General features: G+C 36.2%; 3 protein-coding genes across 4 annotated transcripts; 2 read left to right on the plus strand and 1 right to left on the minus strand.

Moving 5' to 3' along the window:
- The first annotated feature begins 951 nt into the window (after positions 1-951).
- LOC122015251 (ubiquitin-fold modifier-conjugating enzyme 1) lies at positions 952-1,912 on the plus strand. The gene is made up of 2 exons (XM_042572034.1): positions 952-1,445; positions 1,603-1,912. The coding sequence occupies exons 1-2, from the start codon at positions 1,051-1,053 to the stop codon at positions 1,730-1,732; spliced, it is 525 nt and encodes a 174-aa protein (XP_042427968.1). The 5' UTR covers positions 952-1,050; the 3' UTR covers positions 1,733-1,912.
- Positions 1,913-5,865: 3,953 nt separating this feature from the next.
- Positions 5,866-8,620, plus strand: LOC122017527 (putative L-cysteine desulfhydrase 1). Of its 2 annotated transcripts, none has more exons than XM_042575167.1 (2): positions 5,866-7,400; positions 8,358-8,620. In XM_042575167.1, exon 1 carries the CDS (start codon positions 5,936-5,938, stop codon positions 7,394-7,396), a length of 1,461 nt encoding a protein of 486 aa, XP_042431101.1. In that variant the 5' UTR covers positions 5,866-5,935; the 3' UTR covers positions 7,397-7,400; positions 8,358-8,620. The 2 variants fall into 2 exon arrangements, with proteins under 2 accessions (XP_042431101.1, XP_042431100.1); XM_042575166.1 differs by having other exon boundaries at positions 5,868-7,400; positions 8,295-8,620.
- Positions 8,621-8,812: 192 nt separating this feature from the next.
- LOC122017528 (GTP-binding protein YPTM2-like) lies at positions 8,813-15,296 on the minus strand. Its single transcript, XM_042575168.1, has 8 exons — positions 14,962-15,296; positions 11,112-11,184; positions 10,270-10,317; positions 10,125-10,172; positions 9,686-9,757; positions 9,443-9,598; positions 9,196-9,299; positions 8,813-9,093 (listed from the first exon to the last, which is right to left on the minus strand). Exons 1-8 carry the CDS (start codon positions 15,279-15,281, stop codon positions 9,000-9,002), a joined length of 915 nt encoding a protein of 304 aa, XP_042431102.1. The 5' UTR covers positions 15,282-15,296; the 3' UTR covers positions 8,813-8,999.
- Positions 15,297-16,694: the final 1,398 nt, after the last annotated feature.

The following is a 16,694-nucleotide window of genomic DNA, read 5'->3' on the forward strand; positions in this document are numbered from 1 at the left end:
AACATAAAATTTATAATTTAAATTTAAAAATAGTAAAAAAAAATTTAAAGTAAGATTATTAATAATAATAATTTAAAAATTTTAAATATATTATTTAATATGATATACTTTTTAGATAATTAATTGGAATGTGAGACCTATAAATAATGAGTGTTAATGTAAAAATGAATATGAGTGAAAGAGATACGTTGTTATAATGATGATATTACGGTGGACTCCGTATTTTTTGATGAGCTGATGAGTGTTATAACAATAATGTATTGCGGATGCTTTAACATAATATCATATCAATCCTATTGATCCTATTTCAATTCTATCTATTCCACTGATCGCGCTGCCAAAATGATTTTGTACGCTCTTGTTCATTTTGATATTTCATATCATAAGAACATACATTCTTATGATTCTGGTCATAATTTTATAAATTAGGGTTGGTCGACCGTAATTGCTTCTTGATTTTACTGGATGAACAAACCAAGACAGTTCACCTTTAAAATTAAACGAATTTGGATATCTGAAGTAATTAATAAAATAATACTAATAATAATAAAAAGAACAGGCCATGATGCCGTTCACAACTTTCATTGCGCTCTTGAGTAAACTATTTTTATATAGGATAATTCTTTTTCCTATATTAGAATAAACTGGGCTAATTTTTCATTTTTTCCATCTTTATTATCATTTATTATATTTTTCCAAGCATTTTACGATTGGAATATATGTTAAAAAAATATACAAGACAAAAGAAAAATATTTTGTATTACTTTTATCTTTCATCTTATGTTTTTTTACCATTGCTAGAAATTAAAATTATTATATTTTAAAATAAAATATAACTAATATAAACATCTAATCGGATTCAATTTTTACTGAAGCGGACCAAACCCGGTTAAGTCCGCACGTGTGGGTTATAGTGCACACGCACACGCAGCTACATCAATCCCAAGGCAAAAGGTTGGCTCTTCCCCTCTCCAGTTTACTTTCGAATCAGGGCAAGTCTCCTTCCCCTCTCGATAGAGGAAAGGTGATCGAATCGTAGAGAGGAGGGCCATGGAGGGGTGGGATCCGAGCACGAAGTCGGCGCTGACGCAGATCCCGTTGCTCTCGACGCGGGCGGGGCCGCGGGACGGCGCGGCGTGGACGCAGAGGCTGAAGGAGGAGTACCGCTCCCTGATCGCCTACACTACTATGAATAAGTCCAACGACAACGACTGGTTCCGCATCTCCGCCGCCAACCCCGAGGGCACGCGCTGGATCGGCACCTGTTGGTACGTCCACAACCTCCGCCGCTACGAGTTTCAACTCCAGTTTGACATCCCCGTCACGTATCCGGCCACCGCCCCCGAGCTCGAACTCCCCCAGCTCGACGGCAAGACCCACAAGATGTACCGCGGAGGCAAGATCTGTCTCACCGTACACTTCAAGCCGCTCTGGGCCAAAAACTGGTATTTCATCTCTTTAAAAGAACGGATTTTTTTTTTCTTCATTTGAAGATTATCTTACCCTTTTACTCTTCAACGGGTTTCTCTTGAAAATTTTCCTTCCTTTTCTTGAGCGCCCAATGTTATATTCTGGGCTAATGATCTGTTTATCTATTCACAGCCCTAGGTTTGGAATTGCTCATGCACTTTGCTTGGGCCTGGCCCCTTGGCTCGCTGCAGAGGTGCCAATCCTTGTTGATTCTGGTGTTATTAAACACAAGGATGACGAGGCTTCCTCAGCCGAATCTTGAGGGTTTGCTTTCCCTGGCCAGTATAACGATGAACATTGAGCAACTTTAGATTTTTAAACTGATCCAAATGTCATAGTAATAGCACCAAATAAATTTCTGTAGAATCGCGTGTCATGGATTATCTGTGCGCCAACTTTCTGTTAAGTTGTTCAATAAATTTGAATGATTTATTTTGCTCAAGTTTTTTTTACAAACACATTTTCTTTTTCATGCAACGATAGTCAATTATGCATAAATGATGTTGATCCTTAGCTGAATATAAAACTTGATTACTTTAAATGTGCTAGTGATGTGTCATTGAGATTCTTTCTCTTGAGGGGACAATGATGTTTAGTTCATTTTTATTGCAAACATGCTTATCCTAGTTTCTTACACCTTGTTGTTCACATTCTTCCTTTTGACTTGATGCCTTTCGTCAGTCTTTTAGGTAACATCTGATATTACTGTATTCTATGGTTTAATCGTGCCAAATTGCAGTTTATATAGTTTCAGTAATGTTCTGGGTGGGCCCTCCAAAAATGTGTAGCTATACCTATATGCTTCTCTCATTGAATTAAATTGCAAGTTAAATTTGATTGCAATAAGTTGTTCAGATTATTGACTGTGGCTTCATTTGATGGGATTGTTTTTTTTTGCTGGTCTACAATAATAATGTTCTCAATCAATCTAAACCATTGTCATTTTGGTCCGATCTCTTCTCTATCTTGTTGCTAATTTCAGGAGTTACTCCAATGTTAGAATAGTTATATAACCAAGACATTTATTTTCTTAAGCATTGAGATACTAATAATCTTCTGAGAAGATGCCAATTATGTGTACACCCACCCATCAGAGTTGAGATACACATTTTCTGTGTCATTAACAGTGACCTCTGTATTATGCTTTGTTTCTTTGATTCATTGTATCTTCTTTCTGAATCCAATTGAAAATGTTGGGTTTGTTTCAAACCAAACTGAAATGGTTCTGGTTGGTTTCAATTTGGCTTTGTCAAAATGAAAATATTTTAGCTTGGTTTTGTTTTTTCTCAATAAACTGATAAACCGAACTGTGAACACCTCAAATGAGTCTCAATAAATATAAAAGGCAAACTTGAATGTAGGAGGAGGTAGGTAACTCATATTAAGAATAAAGAGACCAGCCCAATTGAACATAAAATGCAAACCAAAAAAAAAAAAATCTTTACTTATCAAGATACAGACCTAAAAAAGGTTATAAGAGTTTACCTATCAGGATAGGTTGAATGTTGAGTTGAATAAAAGGCTGCAAGTACTTGCCTATGAAGAAGAAACATTAAGCCTAAGGGTTGTAAAAGGCTGGCTGACCTAAGTAGAAAAGTTTCAAGTCCTTACCAAGCATAAGAGGTGAACATTAGGTGAGTGTAAGGGCAGTAAATGACCCAGCTAAAAAGGCACTAAGTTTTTACCTATGACATAGGAAATAGGCAAACGTAAATGCTACAAAAGGCGGTTATAATCGGAAAGGGCCTAAGTTCTTATCAAGTTGAAGGGGTGAGCCTAAGCAAATCTAATTGGAGAGGTATTAAGTTTTTGCAAAGCTGAAGATTAGAAGTGAGCCTAAAATGTACAGCTGAAAATTGCTTTGTCACTTTATTTCCTTTCCTTTCCTCATAAGAAACACGCCATAAGGGTCGTTAAGTGCATACACCCAGTCGAATGACTGAAGTCAAGAGTTGAGCTTATGGGTGGAGGAAAAACCAGAACAAAAAGTTATAGACCTACCTAAGTTGAATGAAGATTATTAAATGAGTTAGAAAGGATACATTTGAGTGAAAAACCATAGATCCCTCCATACTAGTATAGTTTAAAAGGGGAAATTTGACATATAAAAAGTGTTTAGCTATTGAATAATTCAAGGCTCGGAGGTTCGACATATCAAAAACAGCCACAAAGACTATAAACTGACTATAACTAGGGAAGGAGGAGGAGCAAATTGATTGGAGATCACCAGATACCCTATGACTGCTAACAGTGGGAATAATGCAGCCAGAAGGATCTAAAGTTAGTGGGTGAACTATTCAAGGTTAGCAATGAGTGGAATGATTAAAGAGAATTTTTGGTATTTTGATTCATTGAGTTTTGAATCTAATTCTTTTACTTTGATTGTATGGTTTTCTTGAACTTGCAGTTTCCATTGAAGAAATAAGAATGGCCGTTCTGTATTAACAGATGAGTAGTTGTCAATCAATCTTGTGCTTTTAATGTGGATAAATATACTTAATCTATCCAAGTAGCTCTGTGATGGAGAAAAAGGGTATCTTGAATATTGCAACCATATATATACACCCAAGATCTGTAAATTGACTGCTTGAGTATTCACTTTCTCATTGCTCCACATCTTTAAATTAGTTGGTACCATGTATTGACCTTCTTGCATAATGCTTCCTTGTATATTTAATCTCCCTGAGTGTTCTTCTGATGTTCTTGAATGTTTTATACACATCAATTCTTTGCTATCCAATTCCTTTTTTTAGATTCTGATTGCAGCTGCAACCAGCTTGGCTGTCATTGGATACTCAAACTTCATCATATACTGCTTCCAGTCTGTTCTTTGTGATCTTAAGTATAATAGAACTACGGTGGCAACACTTCATGCGCTAGTCACAAGACCGTCCCGAGAGGACGAGTATAATAGAACTATGAAAAGAGGTGTAGTGGTCTAGTTGAAAGCAGCAGGGGACATTAAGACCAAGGTCTGGACTTATTGTTTATGCCATTCAGTTCCTTTCATTTAGGCTGCTTCTTGGTTCACATATTTTTCTGGTTCAACTGGGAATGTGTATGCAAGTGCTTTAGAGCATATACTATCACCTAGTTCAGCCTTCTTTTTTTTCAATTGAATTCATCAGTTGAAAAGTTGAAGTATTTTTTTGGAGATCAACTTGAGCAGGAGAAGGCATTTCATTTCAATACATGCATGCTTGGATTCTTGGCTGCTGCATATTTGTAATTGTTGGCAACTTCTCCATGTTCATATTGTAGGATCTGATTCACAAACGAGGGAGCGAGCAAGCAAGCCAGCAACTGGAATACTTGAAGACTTGCTCCAGATGTTTCAGTGATTTCATGGAGGATTTGAGTTATTTGAAATTGAAAAGTATCAAAATGTGGAAATAATTAGTGTAAAATGGCCCATGAGATGCCTCATCTTCCCAAAAGCAGGTAGGGATATATTCAGATTCAGTGAATAATGGGCTAGAGTGGCATCAGTGGTCACAACTTAGAGAAATGATCTCTAATTTGTTGCACTTTCACCTGCCCCAGTTGCTCCCTCCCCGATATTTGACATGGAGATGGATGTTTTCCTTTTGTTAACCATTTTTTTTTTAATCTAGATATTTAGTTCTTATTCAATTAATTTGGGATTCGATAATTCGGGAGGTGAGCGGTCTAATTTTAGAAGTTTTTTTTTTGTGGCTAATAAAGTAAATTAGGAAGTGCAAATGAGTCTTAATAGACGGTCTAGTGTTATAAATTTTTAAAATTATTTTAGATATGATTTGAATCCTCGTTGCTCCCATCTCTTGCAAGTTTTTCTTTTGTTATCTCGTTTGAAATAAAATTTGAAATGGAGTTTGGTTTGAGTTATTTGAATTTTAATTCGAAGATATTTAAATTAAAATTATATAAAATAAATAGGGTTTAATTTGAGTTGGGCTCAATAACAGCTTATGAATATTATAGATTTGAATTCAAGTCGCTTCTCATCTTCCATGCATGCTCCCATACCATCCATTTATCATCCTCTTCTAATTGATTAATTTAGATATTTAATTTTTCAAATTAATTAATTTTGATAATTGGGTCCTATAAATTTTTTTCATATGTTAATAAGCAGTAGCAGCATACAGAGATGTAGTGTTATTTGGTGTATTGTACTAGTGTTACTTTGTGAAGAAGATTAATGGCCCTAGCTTTTGAGTGGTGACGATAAATCTGTGACTTTCAGTTTTGTTCTTCCCCTCCCTATCTTTTCAACCGTGACATTTGGTTTTTCTCAAAAGAAGAATTAGAAGGCAAATTTTTATTTTATTTTATTTTTTATTTTACAAAAAAGGAATTAAATAGAGGCAAAGGACCTTTTCCAGCAACTAATAATACGCTACTTTCCTTAAAAACCGAAAAGAGAAATCGGATCGAACAATTAAATAGTGAAGGAAAAAACAAAGAGCGAGCGAAGAAATCGATGGCGGAGTCCTCTTCACCAGCAGCCCAAACCCTAGCCCTAACCTCCCAACCTTCCGTGCCCGGAATGGATCCCCACCATCAAGACGACTGCCCTGAGAACGGATTGGGTCGTGGAAACGGCGAAACGAACGGGCCTCCGGCGAAGCGGTCGCGCCCGACTCCCCCGCTCTCTCCTATCACTGCCGCCGAGATTGCGGAGGAGTTCTCCCACCATGACCTCTCCGTCGCTCGCATCAACAACGGAAGCTTCGGGAGCTGCCCGGGGTCGGTCCTTTCCGCCCAGGCCGTATGGCAGCGGCTCTTCCTCCGGCAGCCGGATGCGTTTTACTTCAATCACCTCCAGCCCGGCCTCCTCCGCTCCCGCGCCATCGTCAAGGATCTCATCAACGCCACCGACATTGATGAGGTCTCGCTGGTCGACAACGCTACCACCGCCGCGGCCATCGTTCTCCAGCATGTTTCCTGGGCGTTCTCCGAGGGAGTATTCCATAAGGGAGATGCCGTCGTGATGCTTCACTACGCCTACGGAGCTGTCAAGAAGTCCATCCACGCCTATGTTGCCCGCGCCGGAGGCCATGTCATTGAGGTCCCGTTGCCCTTCCCTGTCTCCTCCAATGAAGAGATCATCCGAGAGTTTCGGAAGGCACTGGATCTTGGGAAAGCCAATGGACGGAGGGTACGGCTTGCTGTAATCGACCACGTCACCTCCATGCCCAGCGTTGTCATCCCGGTCAAGGAACTCACCAAGATCTGCCGTCAGGAGGGTGTGGACCAGGTGTTTGTGGATGCGGCGCATGCCATTGGCAATGTCGAGGTTGATGTACAAGACATTGACGCTGACTTCTACACCAGCAATCTTCACAAGTGGTTTTTTTGCCCCCCTTCTGTGGCGTTCTTGCACAGTAAGAAGTGTTCTTCATCCGCTCCTTGTTTGCATCATCCGGTGGTCTCTCAAGAGTATGGCAAAGGTCTCCCGTTAGAGAGTGCATGGATCGGCACTCGTGATTACAGCTCCCAGCTTGTGGTGCCTTCGGTGATCGATTTCGTCAATAGGTTTGATGGTGGAATCCTAGGAATTCGCACGAGGAACCATGATAAGGTCGTAGAGATGGGAATGATGCTGGCTCAGGCATGGGGAACGTTTCTTGGATCACCTCCGGAGATGTGCTGCAGCATGATCATGGTGGCTTTGCCTGGCTCTTTAGGAGTCTCCAGTGAGAAAGATGCTCTGAAACTTCGGAGCTTGTTGAGAGAGGAATACAGAGTTGAGGTTCCAATTCATTATCACCGGCCAAAGGATATTGAGGCTGGCCGGCAGAATGGGCACAGTGGTGTTACTGGGTATGTCAGGATTTCTTATCAGGTGTACAATACCGTGGATGACTACTACAGACTTAGGGACGCAGTTCACAAGCTGGTAAATGACGGGTTTAATTGCGGAATGTTACCTTCGAAATGATAAGGTATGCCGACTTCTTTAACCAGTCTAAGAATGAGTTAGTAGTTAGTTCCCTTGATTTTTGTTTGAATCACAATAATTCAGATACCATATGCCACTTTGAATACTTGATCTATGGTGCAATGTTAGCAAGCCAAATTCTTGTGCACACTAATCTCCAAAAGTTGTCCTCATAGTTTATAGTGATTAGCCACAGTGGGTTATGAAATTGTAATAGACCTTGTGTTCGGCAACATCACTTATTTTCCGCTTTGATAAATGTATCTTACTATCAATTTTGTGATATGGTGGAATTTGACTCCAATAGGTAGAGCTTTCTAAAAGATCCCGATTGAAGAATCCCGGATAAGGGTTTGTTGTAAACAATAATCCTTTTTATCTGTCATCATCTGTAATTATAATCCTAATTCATAATGGCATGTTTATATATCTGATATTCGACCTTAAAACTTCAGTCACTTTTCTGGGGATTGGGTAATATAATTGTCATTATATTTGTTCCGGATAAGGGTTTGTTGTAAACAATAATCCTTTTTATCCGTCATCATCTGTAATTATAATCCTAATTCATAATGGCATGTTTCCATCTGCATCTCCACTAAATAAATAGTTTGCAAAGAAAAAAATAACCTCTATCTTCTCTCAGTTTCAGTTTTATGTAGTTGTATTAAAATAAGTGAATATCAAACCATTTCTCTACAACTGCAATATGAAGACAAACCTGTCCACATTGCTGTTCCACTTTATGAACCATGACCTTTATACTCATCATGCTATTTCTGTAGTAATTTAGTAGGCAGTAAGATACCGTTACTTGTTGCCATCACTTGTGCCTTTATTTTGAGACACTGATCTGATGATTTTTTTCCCCCATCTTGAAACTGATCCATTCTTTCAGAGATACAATATCTGATTCTTGAGCATCTCGTTACTTTCATAAACGGCCTTTTTGCTGCCGCAGCTGAAGGATCATTTATCTGATCTTGTGCTACCAGGGAAGCATGTAATTTCAGTATTGCTGCTTAGAATACCTGTTGATGAGACTATTTGTTTTCTTGTCTTTCTATCGGGTGTCTCTCCCTAGAGACACTAGTTGTTTTTTCTATTTGCTGATGGCTTAAAGTTGTATGGCACTAAATTGTAAATGATGGAAGAAATTTCTCATAAATGTTGTTCTGTAGCATCTTTATGCTCAGACCTGAAGATAGATGCATTCAATTTCTACCTACCGCTTTATATTTGTACCAGCATGTCATGGCTGTTGTTTGCATCTGAGGATCTGCTTATGTGGAATTCTGATTGCTACCAAGTAAATGAACTGACACTCCATGCTTCTTTCAAAGATGGGTTATCATTGCAAGACATGATTTATAGTACTAACACAAAGATCATTCAATGAATACGAAAGCTATGAAATTTGAGCTAACGTCTGTATCCGTTTCCATTCCATAGCCGTCTAACAGAAAAATTACAACAGAAATATTCAATTTGTACAACTAAATAACTAGTAAGATATGAATCAATGCCTGAAATTTCAAAAGAACGTAAACATGGGGCATCCTATCAGAATAGCAAGTAGTTTTTACATGCAATCGTAAAGTGCTCAAGAGCAGCAGCTGCTATTCTGTGTCACTGGTTGACCGCGGATTTGTACGGTGGTTAGCCTCGCGTTGTTGATAGCTGGTTGGCTGGCCATCCTGCATCAAATAAGAATGAAACAAGCTCAACAACCAATTAGGGGGAAAAATTATAAGGGAAGCCAAATTGGTATTTGTCTGGTGAAACAATTGAAGAGATACCTATTCTTTATGGCAGCAGTCATGGCCATGAACGCCTGTTCCACATTGGTAGCGTCTTTTGCACTGGTTTCAATGAAAGGGATACCAATCTCATCGGCAAACACCTGTATTGCAGGAAACAACAAGAATTATGCCATAAACAGTAAGAAATTGATTAGTCCCTTATTCTGCAGAAGACCCAGTTTGTTGCTTAAGATGTAGGAAGACTTTATCGAACAGGTTAGTAATATCCAGGGAAACAAATCACCTTGGCTGTCTCGTATGATACAGCTCTGTTTGCAGTAAGATCACTCTTGTTGCCCACAAGAAGCTTGTTCACGTTATCACTCGCATATCGGTCGATCTCATTTAGCCAAGTTTTCACATTATTAAAGCTCTCTTGGTCGGTTACATCATACACTACCTACATACATCAGAGTCTATAAGCAGGCAGTTTCAATAAGGTTTATATGCTAGGAAAACATTAAATTGATTTCAATTTTAGACTTACAATGATGCCATGAGCACCTCTATAATAGCTGCTTGTAATTGTTCTGAAGCGCTCTTGCCCGGCAGTATCCCACTGCAATGCAAAGAAAACAACTCATTATTGGGTGAACATTTTAATAATAAAAAAAAGACATTACATTAAAAATATAGCGGGAATAATTATTGCATCTGAAAGCATAAACGCCAAACACTTCCAATTAGCATTGGCTAATTCATATATATTTAGAACTCCAATTAAAGTGAACTCTGCTTCTAAAACAATCACTATAGACGCTACCATAGTGATATGAACTCCATAAGCCTACTGCAGTAGTATTTCCAGTTCACGGGTGTTTCAACTTCCACAAAGATACTATCAGGTTTTTAGTGACGTAATACATTGGATGAATAATAACAATTATTGTCAGAAGAAACGACAGCAACATGGTAAAGAAACTCACAATTTGAAGCTTAATGGTCTTCCCATCCTGGTCAACTGTGCGTATTTTCTTTAAAGAAGGAAAAAAAAAAATAGTGTCAGAAGTTCAGTCAATTCTTTCAACGGTTTTATGTTTTTTTTTTAAAAAAAGAAGAGCTATAGCTTACAAAGTCAACTCCGATAGTGCTGATATAACTTTCCAAGTAGGAGTCATCCTACAAAAGAAGGAAAAAGTAATTATCAAGTCCTGCAGAATCTTCATGTAGTAGAGATCCACAGCATTAAAGAATACTGTAGTTTACAATATTGCCCTTTAATTTTAAACATTGTATGAAGTGGCTTTGATTGAATCAAATATCAATATTTTTTATTTCCATTTTTATTTATTTTTAAATATCCAATATTCTGAAATGATCTTGGAATACAAAGAAAGATGATTAAAGGAAAAATACAATGCAAATTGAATTAGATGGGATAGAAGAATGGATTTAAATATTTATGATAAGAGCATTGTGGATACACGAGTTTAATTTATACTCGAAAGATTTATATATTTAGGGGAAAATGTGCAATATTAGATTTTGTAATGGAAAACATGCAATTTCATAGTTTTAAAAGGGTATGTGTGGAATTACCTTAAGATTGAAGTTAAAAATTATAAAAGAAAAATGGCATTTTAATAAGAAAAAATTATAGAAAAATAGGTACATAAGAATTCAGACTAAGCACTGCCAATAATACTAAACTGAAAATATATATAAAAAAAATCTATTCTTATAACATTCTTCAACAATGTATTTCCCGACTGAGAAAAAAAAACTACTTGTACATTGAGAACAACTTAAAATTCAATATCTTCTATTTGATTTGTTATGCTGACCATTTTGTAACAGCATTCTCCAAAAGAATGGACAGAAAAAATAAATTCAACGATGACTTTAATTGCTAACCCAACATCTGTTGTTATATTTGAAATAATAATAAGCAGAGAATGCAAATTGCATCTTACCGCAAATCTTAGGAGCAAACATGATTTTCCAACACCTGAATCTCCAATAAGCAAAAGTTTGAACAGATAGTCACTGCAAAAAAGAGACACCACACAAAAAGATCAATTAAAAGCACAAAAAAATTGTGTAAAATAGTTTCAATCCGGTTATCTTGATACAATTAAAACAACAATATTTACACACACACCAAACTTCACCATAAAGGTAAAGAACTTGAAACAATTAAAAGTCAAGTTTCAGACCATGGTTTTACTAGCCAGCATATGTGGTTTCCTTGGCCTTTGTAACAGGACTGCATCACATATAACATATGATGTTCCTTACATGTTGTTCATATCAATATGTTTGACAAGGTGGAAATATGTTAAGCTGGATATATGGACATCAAACAAATAGAAATTGTGAAAGGTAAATCTTTTGTTGTGGCAGCTTGTAAGTGTTACTAACACTTGCTTTTTATGCGTGCAATTATATGCATGTTATATGTTTTTTATTGTTGTTTAATATTGATTGTTTTATGTGCTTTACATTAGAATGAAACCCATTCACTAAGAATACCAAAGTGTTCTCAAGGTACTTAAATAGTATTATTGATGACTTAAATTACATCCAAGATCAAAAGTACACAACTAAGGTGGCGTTTGGTTTAGAGGTTTGGGAATGAGGGAAAGGATTCATTCCCAAACCTTGTGTCTCAACATACTTTCTCTCTCCTTATTCTCTCTCATCACACATTTTCTACCATTTTCTCTCTATATTCTCTCTCATCACACACTCTCTCTCATCATTTACTCTCTCTTCATTCTCTCCTCGTTTTTCATCATACTTTTTCTCTCCTCAATCTCTCTTACCATACTATCTCTCCATATTTTATCTCATCACACTTTCTTTTCTTCATTCTCTTCCATCACATTCTCTCTCATCACACATTCTCTACCATTTTCTCTCTGTATTCTCTCTCATCACTCTCTCTCTTCATTCTCTTCTCATTTTTTCATCATACTTTTTCTCTCATTATATTTTCTCTCTCCTCAATCTCTCTCTCCATATTTTCTCTCATCACACTTTCTCTCTCTTTATTCTCTTTCATCACACTCTCTCTCCTCATTTTCTCTCATCACACTTTCCCTCTCTTCATTTTTTCCCATCACACTTTCTCTCATCACATTTTCTCATCATACTTTCTCTCCTCAATCTCTCATTTTCTCTCAACACACTTTCTCTCTCTTCATTTTTCCCATCACACTTTCTCTCTCACCACATTTTCTCATCATACTTTCTCTCCTCAATCTCTCATTTTTTCTCATCACACTTTCTCTCTCTTCATTTTTCCCATTACTCTTTCTCTCAACACACTTTCTCTCTCATCATACTTTATCTCTTCTCAATCTCTCCTATCACACTCTCTCTCTCTCCTTATTTTCTCATCACAATTTCCCTCTCTTCATTTTTTCCCATCACACTTTCTCTCTAATCATTCTCTCTCATCATATGTTTATCTCACATTCAACTTTCTCTTCCATCTAATTTTTTCTCTTATTTTCCTCTAAGGGTAAAAAAGAAAATTTAGATTCATTCCGATTGAAAATATTTAACTAATCAAATATTATTTTTAAGAATGATACTCAAGCTCATACGGTCATACTTATTCCCATTCCATAATACTATGATACTTATTCCCATTCCGATTCCTAGGAGAGAACCAAACGCCACCTAAATCTTCTAAGGGAAAAATTGGGCACAAATCTAAGCACATTATACATGACTGGCTCACAACAGTAGTGCCAAAAAGCAATAATTTACCCATATGTTTTTGCACGCTAACTCTACACCCAACACAGACAAACAGTGATTAGTTCAGCACACTTATCTCAACTACACAGTCTATAAAACTCAAAATAAAAGATCAGCTACCATGCATGGTATCAAAACTGGGCACTTAAAAGTTCAGATAATATGCCTATGGAACAAGCTAACACCAGGTAACCTCTCCTTAATCTCTTCCATGGTGGCAGGAGAGGCCTTTCTGATTACCAAAGATAAGTAAATTCTGAAAGAAAGAGCATGCTACCCCTTATAGCTCCAAAAGTCAATCTATGGCTTACATGGGAAAAAACTGTTTGGGATTAGCAAAATCCAATATCTCATAAGCTGGATAAATAAAAATATTAGATTCAATAGCCTAGGTAGTCATTTGGATTAATCACAATTCATCATATTAGTGGACAATTCAAAGGGAACAACATCCAACTGAACCATTTATTCAATTAACAAGACATAGAAATTCTAAATAACTAAAAAAGGCCTGAGAAAATTAAAATTTTTGGAATATATGTCTTATATGTGTTATCACAATGAACTTGCTAGTCTTGTATTCACTGGAAGTTTATATAAGACTGCAGATACACACACACACACACACTTTAGAATTAAAAATTATTTTCCATGAATTAGGAGGAGAATGGATAGAGGATAAAGAGGGGAAAACAGATGCAGTTGGTATCAACGTTTACACATTCAAAGAATGTGAAAGATCCAATGGTGCAATTACTTGAATCAAGTATCTACGAAGGTGTAAGTAGGCATTAAGGGAGACAAAAGAAAATTTACCACAATCAAAATAATCTAAAAGATATTAATATTTAAATTCTAAATTTATCACCTTAGAAAGAAAAACATCACATATAGCTGAACTCAAAAAGTTGGAACTCATAGTTGGTTGTTAAATGCATTTACAATTTGATTGAAAGATAGGAATTGCAATGCTAGATCAGTACAACCAGTTTTGAGGTGGATCTTCAATGCATAACTCGTGTTGTGGATAAAACAATAACAAGATGCAGGCATAAAATGACTAAAAATAGAAGACTGTGATATATGGGTTAAAAATAAAAAAAAAAAGAGTAGAAACGCATGGGCAAAGAAAGACAAAATTGAACAAGAAACTAATGGAGAGAGAGTAAAAAATTTATTACATTAGATAAAAACAGAAGATGGACCATAATCACAGACAAATTCATATTATATGAAAAATCAAAATAAAATCCCAATTGGTTAGAGTAACAACTTGAGCTCTATTAGTGCAGGTGAAAATGGGCTTAATAATGAAAGTAATAATTCATCTAAACACCAACATGCACCACTACATCCGGTATCAAGCAGTTCACGATGCATGTCATCAATCAAAGTCTAAAAGGTCTTAATGAATACAAACCAATGCATGAACCGCACAAAAATGGAATTACCTTAAATTCTTAAAAAAATTACTATTTCAGGAAGTTCATAAGTTACTACAAAACAACCATGGAGGAAAACAACTTGCAATGATTAAATCGTTCGATACCTGGTACGATCCATGCAACCACAAATTACCTCCAAAAAAAAAAAAACAGATATACGTAACGAAGATAAATTTCACCATCTTTCAATGATCATTAAATGGTTCAATCCAACCATTCCCAACAGACTAAGGTAAGGGCGAACGTTGGAATCCATTCATTCGTCGCAATACCCAAGAAAGAAGGGAAAACGCTAGAATATGGGGCAGTTTGTCCATTAATCTAACAATTCCCAACCAAGCATAAAGAAAGAAGAAATTTAGAGTAGATGTAGATCCCGATCCATTACGAGGACCATTTCCCAAATCACACGCCATAGATCTGTTCTCGAGCCTAACTTGGCGATATCAGGACAGAAACCAGGAAATAACAGAAATCCCTCACCGTTCCCGATTAGATCAACCCACAAATCAGAATATGTAGCCACCGGATCCGTGAAAATACATTCAACGACAGCGCGATCCAAAATGAAACAATTCAATTCGAATCAGCGCAAAGATGCGTCACTTACTACTCCGGATTCATGGCGGACACTGAAGGCGCTACGCCGGTAGCTGAGGTGTAACTCGAGATCTCTGTCGAAGGGCCTGCAACCGAAGGCGATTTCTCACTTGCTTCTCGCTTGATGTTCCACCGAACCCAAAAAATAGCAGAGAGAGAGAGAGAGAGAGAGAGAGAGAGGACGAAGAGGAGAAAGGGGTGAGGTCGACAAATAAAGATGCCGAGGTGAAGGAGGCGAGAAACCGACGCGACGCTGCAATTGACGGCCAAGACCAGCGAAGTTGGACCGCCGTGGGAAAGGTTTGAAGCCACCCAGACTCTTAAATGCATCTCAACCGTCCAGTTTCGAGGCGCAGCCGCGCAGGGGTTTGATGTACGGCTAGATTCCTGCGGGCCTGACTGTCTTATTTTGCGAGGCGGAGGCGCCGTATACGTAACACTGACCTTCGCATTAAGAAAAACCGAGTCATACTTCTAGAAGCTTCGAGTATGGCTTGAAACTTATGTGGTCAACTTATGCGACCCAAAATCCGATTTCTTTTCCAAATCCAACATGAAAAATATGTTTTGGCACTGTAATTAAAAAAAAAAAAAGTTAAAATTGTGTGTTTATACGTTAAACACGTTTAATTCTTTGATATATGTTGCATAATTGATAAGTATACATAATCCATGCTTTTTTGCCCAAAATCAAAATATGATATTTACTTGAAAATTTATTTATTTTTTTCAAAAATACTAAAACAAATGTGCTTTATAATATATATTTTTGTATTCTTTTTAAAGTTGGACTACTTGAGTTTATAGCATTCATAAGATTTAATTGATTGACCAGTTTTTTTTAAAATTTTTTAGTTAGTAATAAGTGAGTACAGATCTTTTGATCTGTAAATTATGGATTAGAAGATGATCCATTTTATAGATTGATCTATTTTAATGGATCCTATCATTTAAATAGATAAAGTCTATCATAATCTACCAATTCACAAAGTGGGCCAACTTACGTTTAATACCATTGTTATGATTTCATAACATGCTTAGATGAATTTTTATCATTAATAAATAGCATATTAAAATTAATTTTGATGAGCACCTAGAATTAAGTTTATTATATCTTAAGTGTTGAATTAATTATATATTAATTATTTATTCGCACTTAGAAATAATTTCATTGATGACTACCTCTATTATATTTACATAATTGTTATATTTATATTCATAAAAGTAAAAAAAATTATGTTGCATGGACTTAATTGATAAATAAATGGGAAAATTTGTATGCAGTCCCCATTGACAAATATAACTTTGCATGTAGTCCCTATTTCCCAAATTCTTTATTTTCACTCCCTAGTCAAACATATTTACCTAATTATCCATGATATTTTTAGGTATAAAAAGTTCAAAAATCAGTATAATTCATCTTAAATTCAGTATATTAAATTTAGAATCTAGTATATTTTTTATCAAATTGAGTACGATTTTTTTTCATCTTAATTGGATGGAAAATATATTAGATCTTCTTTAAATGATACTCAATTGGATGAAAAATATACTAGATTTTCTTTAAATGATAAATAGTGCTGAATTTAGGAGGAATTATATTAAGAAAAAAGTTGTGCTCAATTTAATAGAAAATATACTTGATTTTGGTTTAAAGTGCTAAATTTAATAGGAATTATACTCGTTTTTAGACTAGTTGGACCTAAAAAAATATGAGAGTTAATTTTGATAGAAAATATACAC

Source organism: Zingiber officinale, chromosome 8B (assembly GCF_018446385.1).
Source record: "Zingiber officinale cultivar Zhangliang chromosome 8B, Zo_v1.1, whole genome shotgun sequence".
Taxonomy (NCBI): Eukaryota; Viridiplantae; Streptophyta; class Magnoliopsida; order Zingiberales; family Zingiberaceae; genus Zingiber; species Zingiber officinale.

Excerpts from the sequence above, each read along its gene's own strand:
- LOC122015251 (XM_042572034.1), top strand. The coding sequence starts at position 1,051 with ATGGAGGGGTGGGATCCGAGCACGAAGTCGGCGCTGACGCAGATCCCG. Across the intron at positions 1,446-1,602 it reads CCGCTCTGGGCCAAAAACTG|CCCTAGGTTTGGAATTGCTC; the intron begins GTATTTCATCTC and ends ATCTATTCACAG.
- LOC122017528 (XM_042575168.1), bottom strand. The coding sequence starts at position 15,281 with ATGCATTTAAGAGTCTGGGTGGCTTCAAACCTTTCCCACGGCGGTCCA. Across the intron at positions 11,185-14,961 it reads TCCGCCATGAATCCGGAGTA|TGACTATCTGTTCAAACTTT; the intron begins GTAAGTGACGCA and ends TCTTTTTTGCAG. Across the intron at positions 10,318-11,111 it reads GTTTGCTCCTAAGATTTGCG|GATGACTCCTACTTGGAAAG; the intron begins GTAAGATGCAAT and ends CTTCTTTTGTAG.
- LOC122017527 (XM_042575167.1), top strand. The coding sequence starts at position 5,936 with ATGGCGGAGTCCTCTTCACCAGCAGCCCAAACCCTAGCCCTAACCTCC.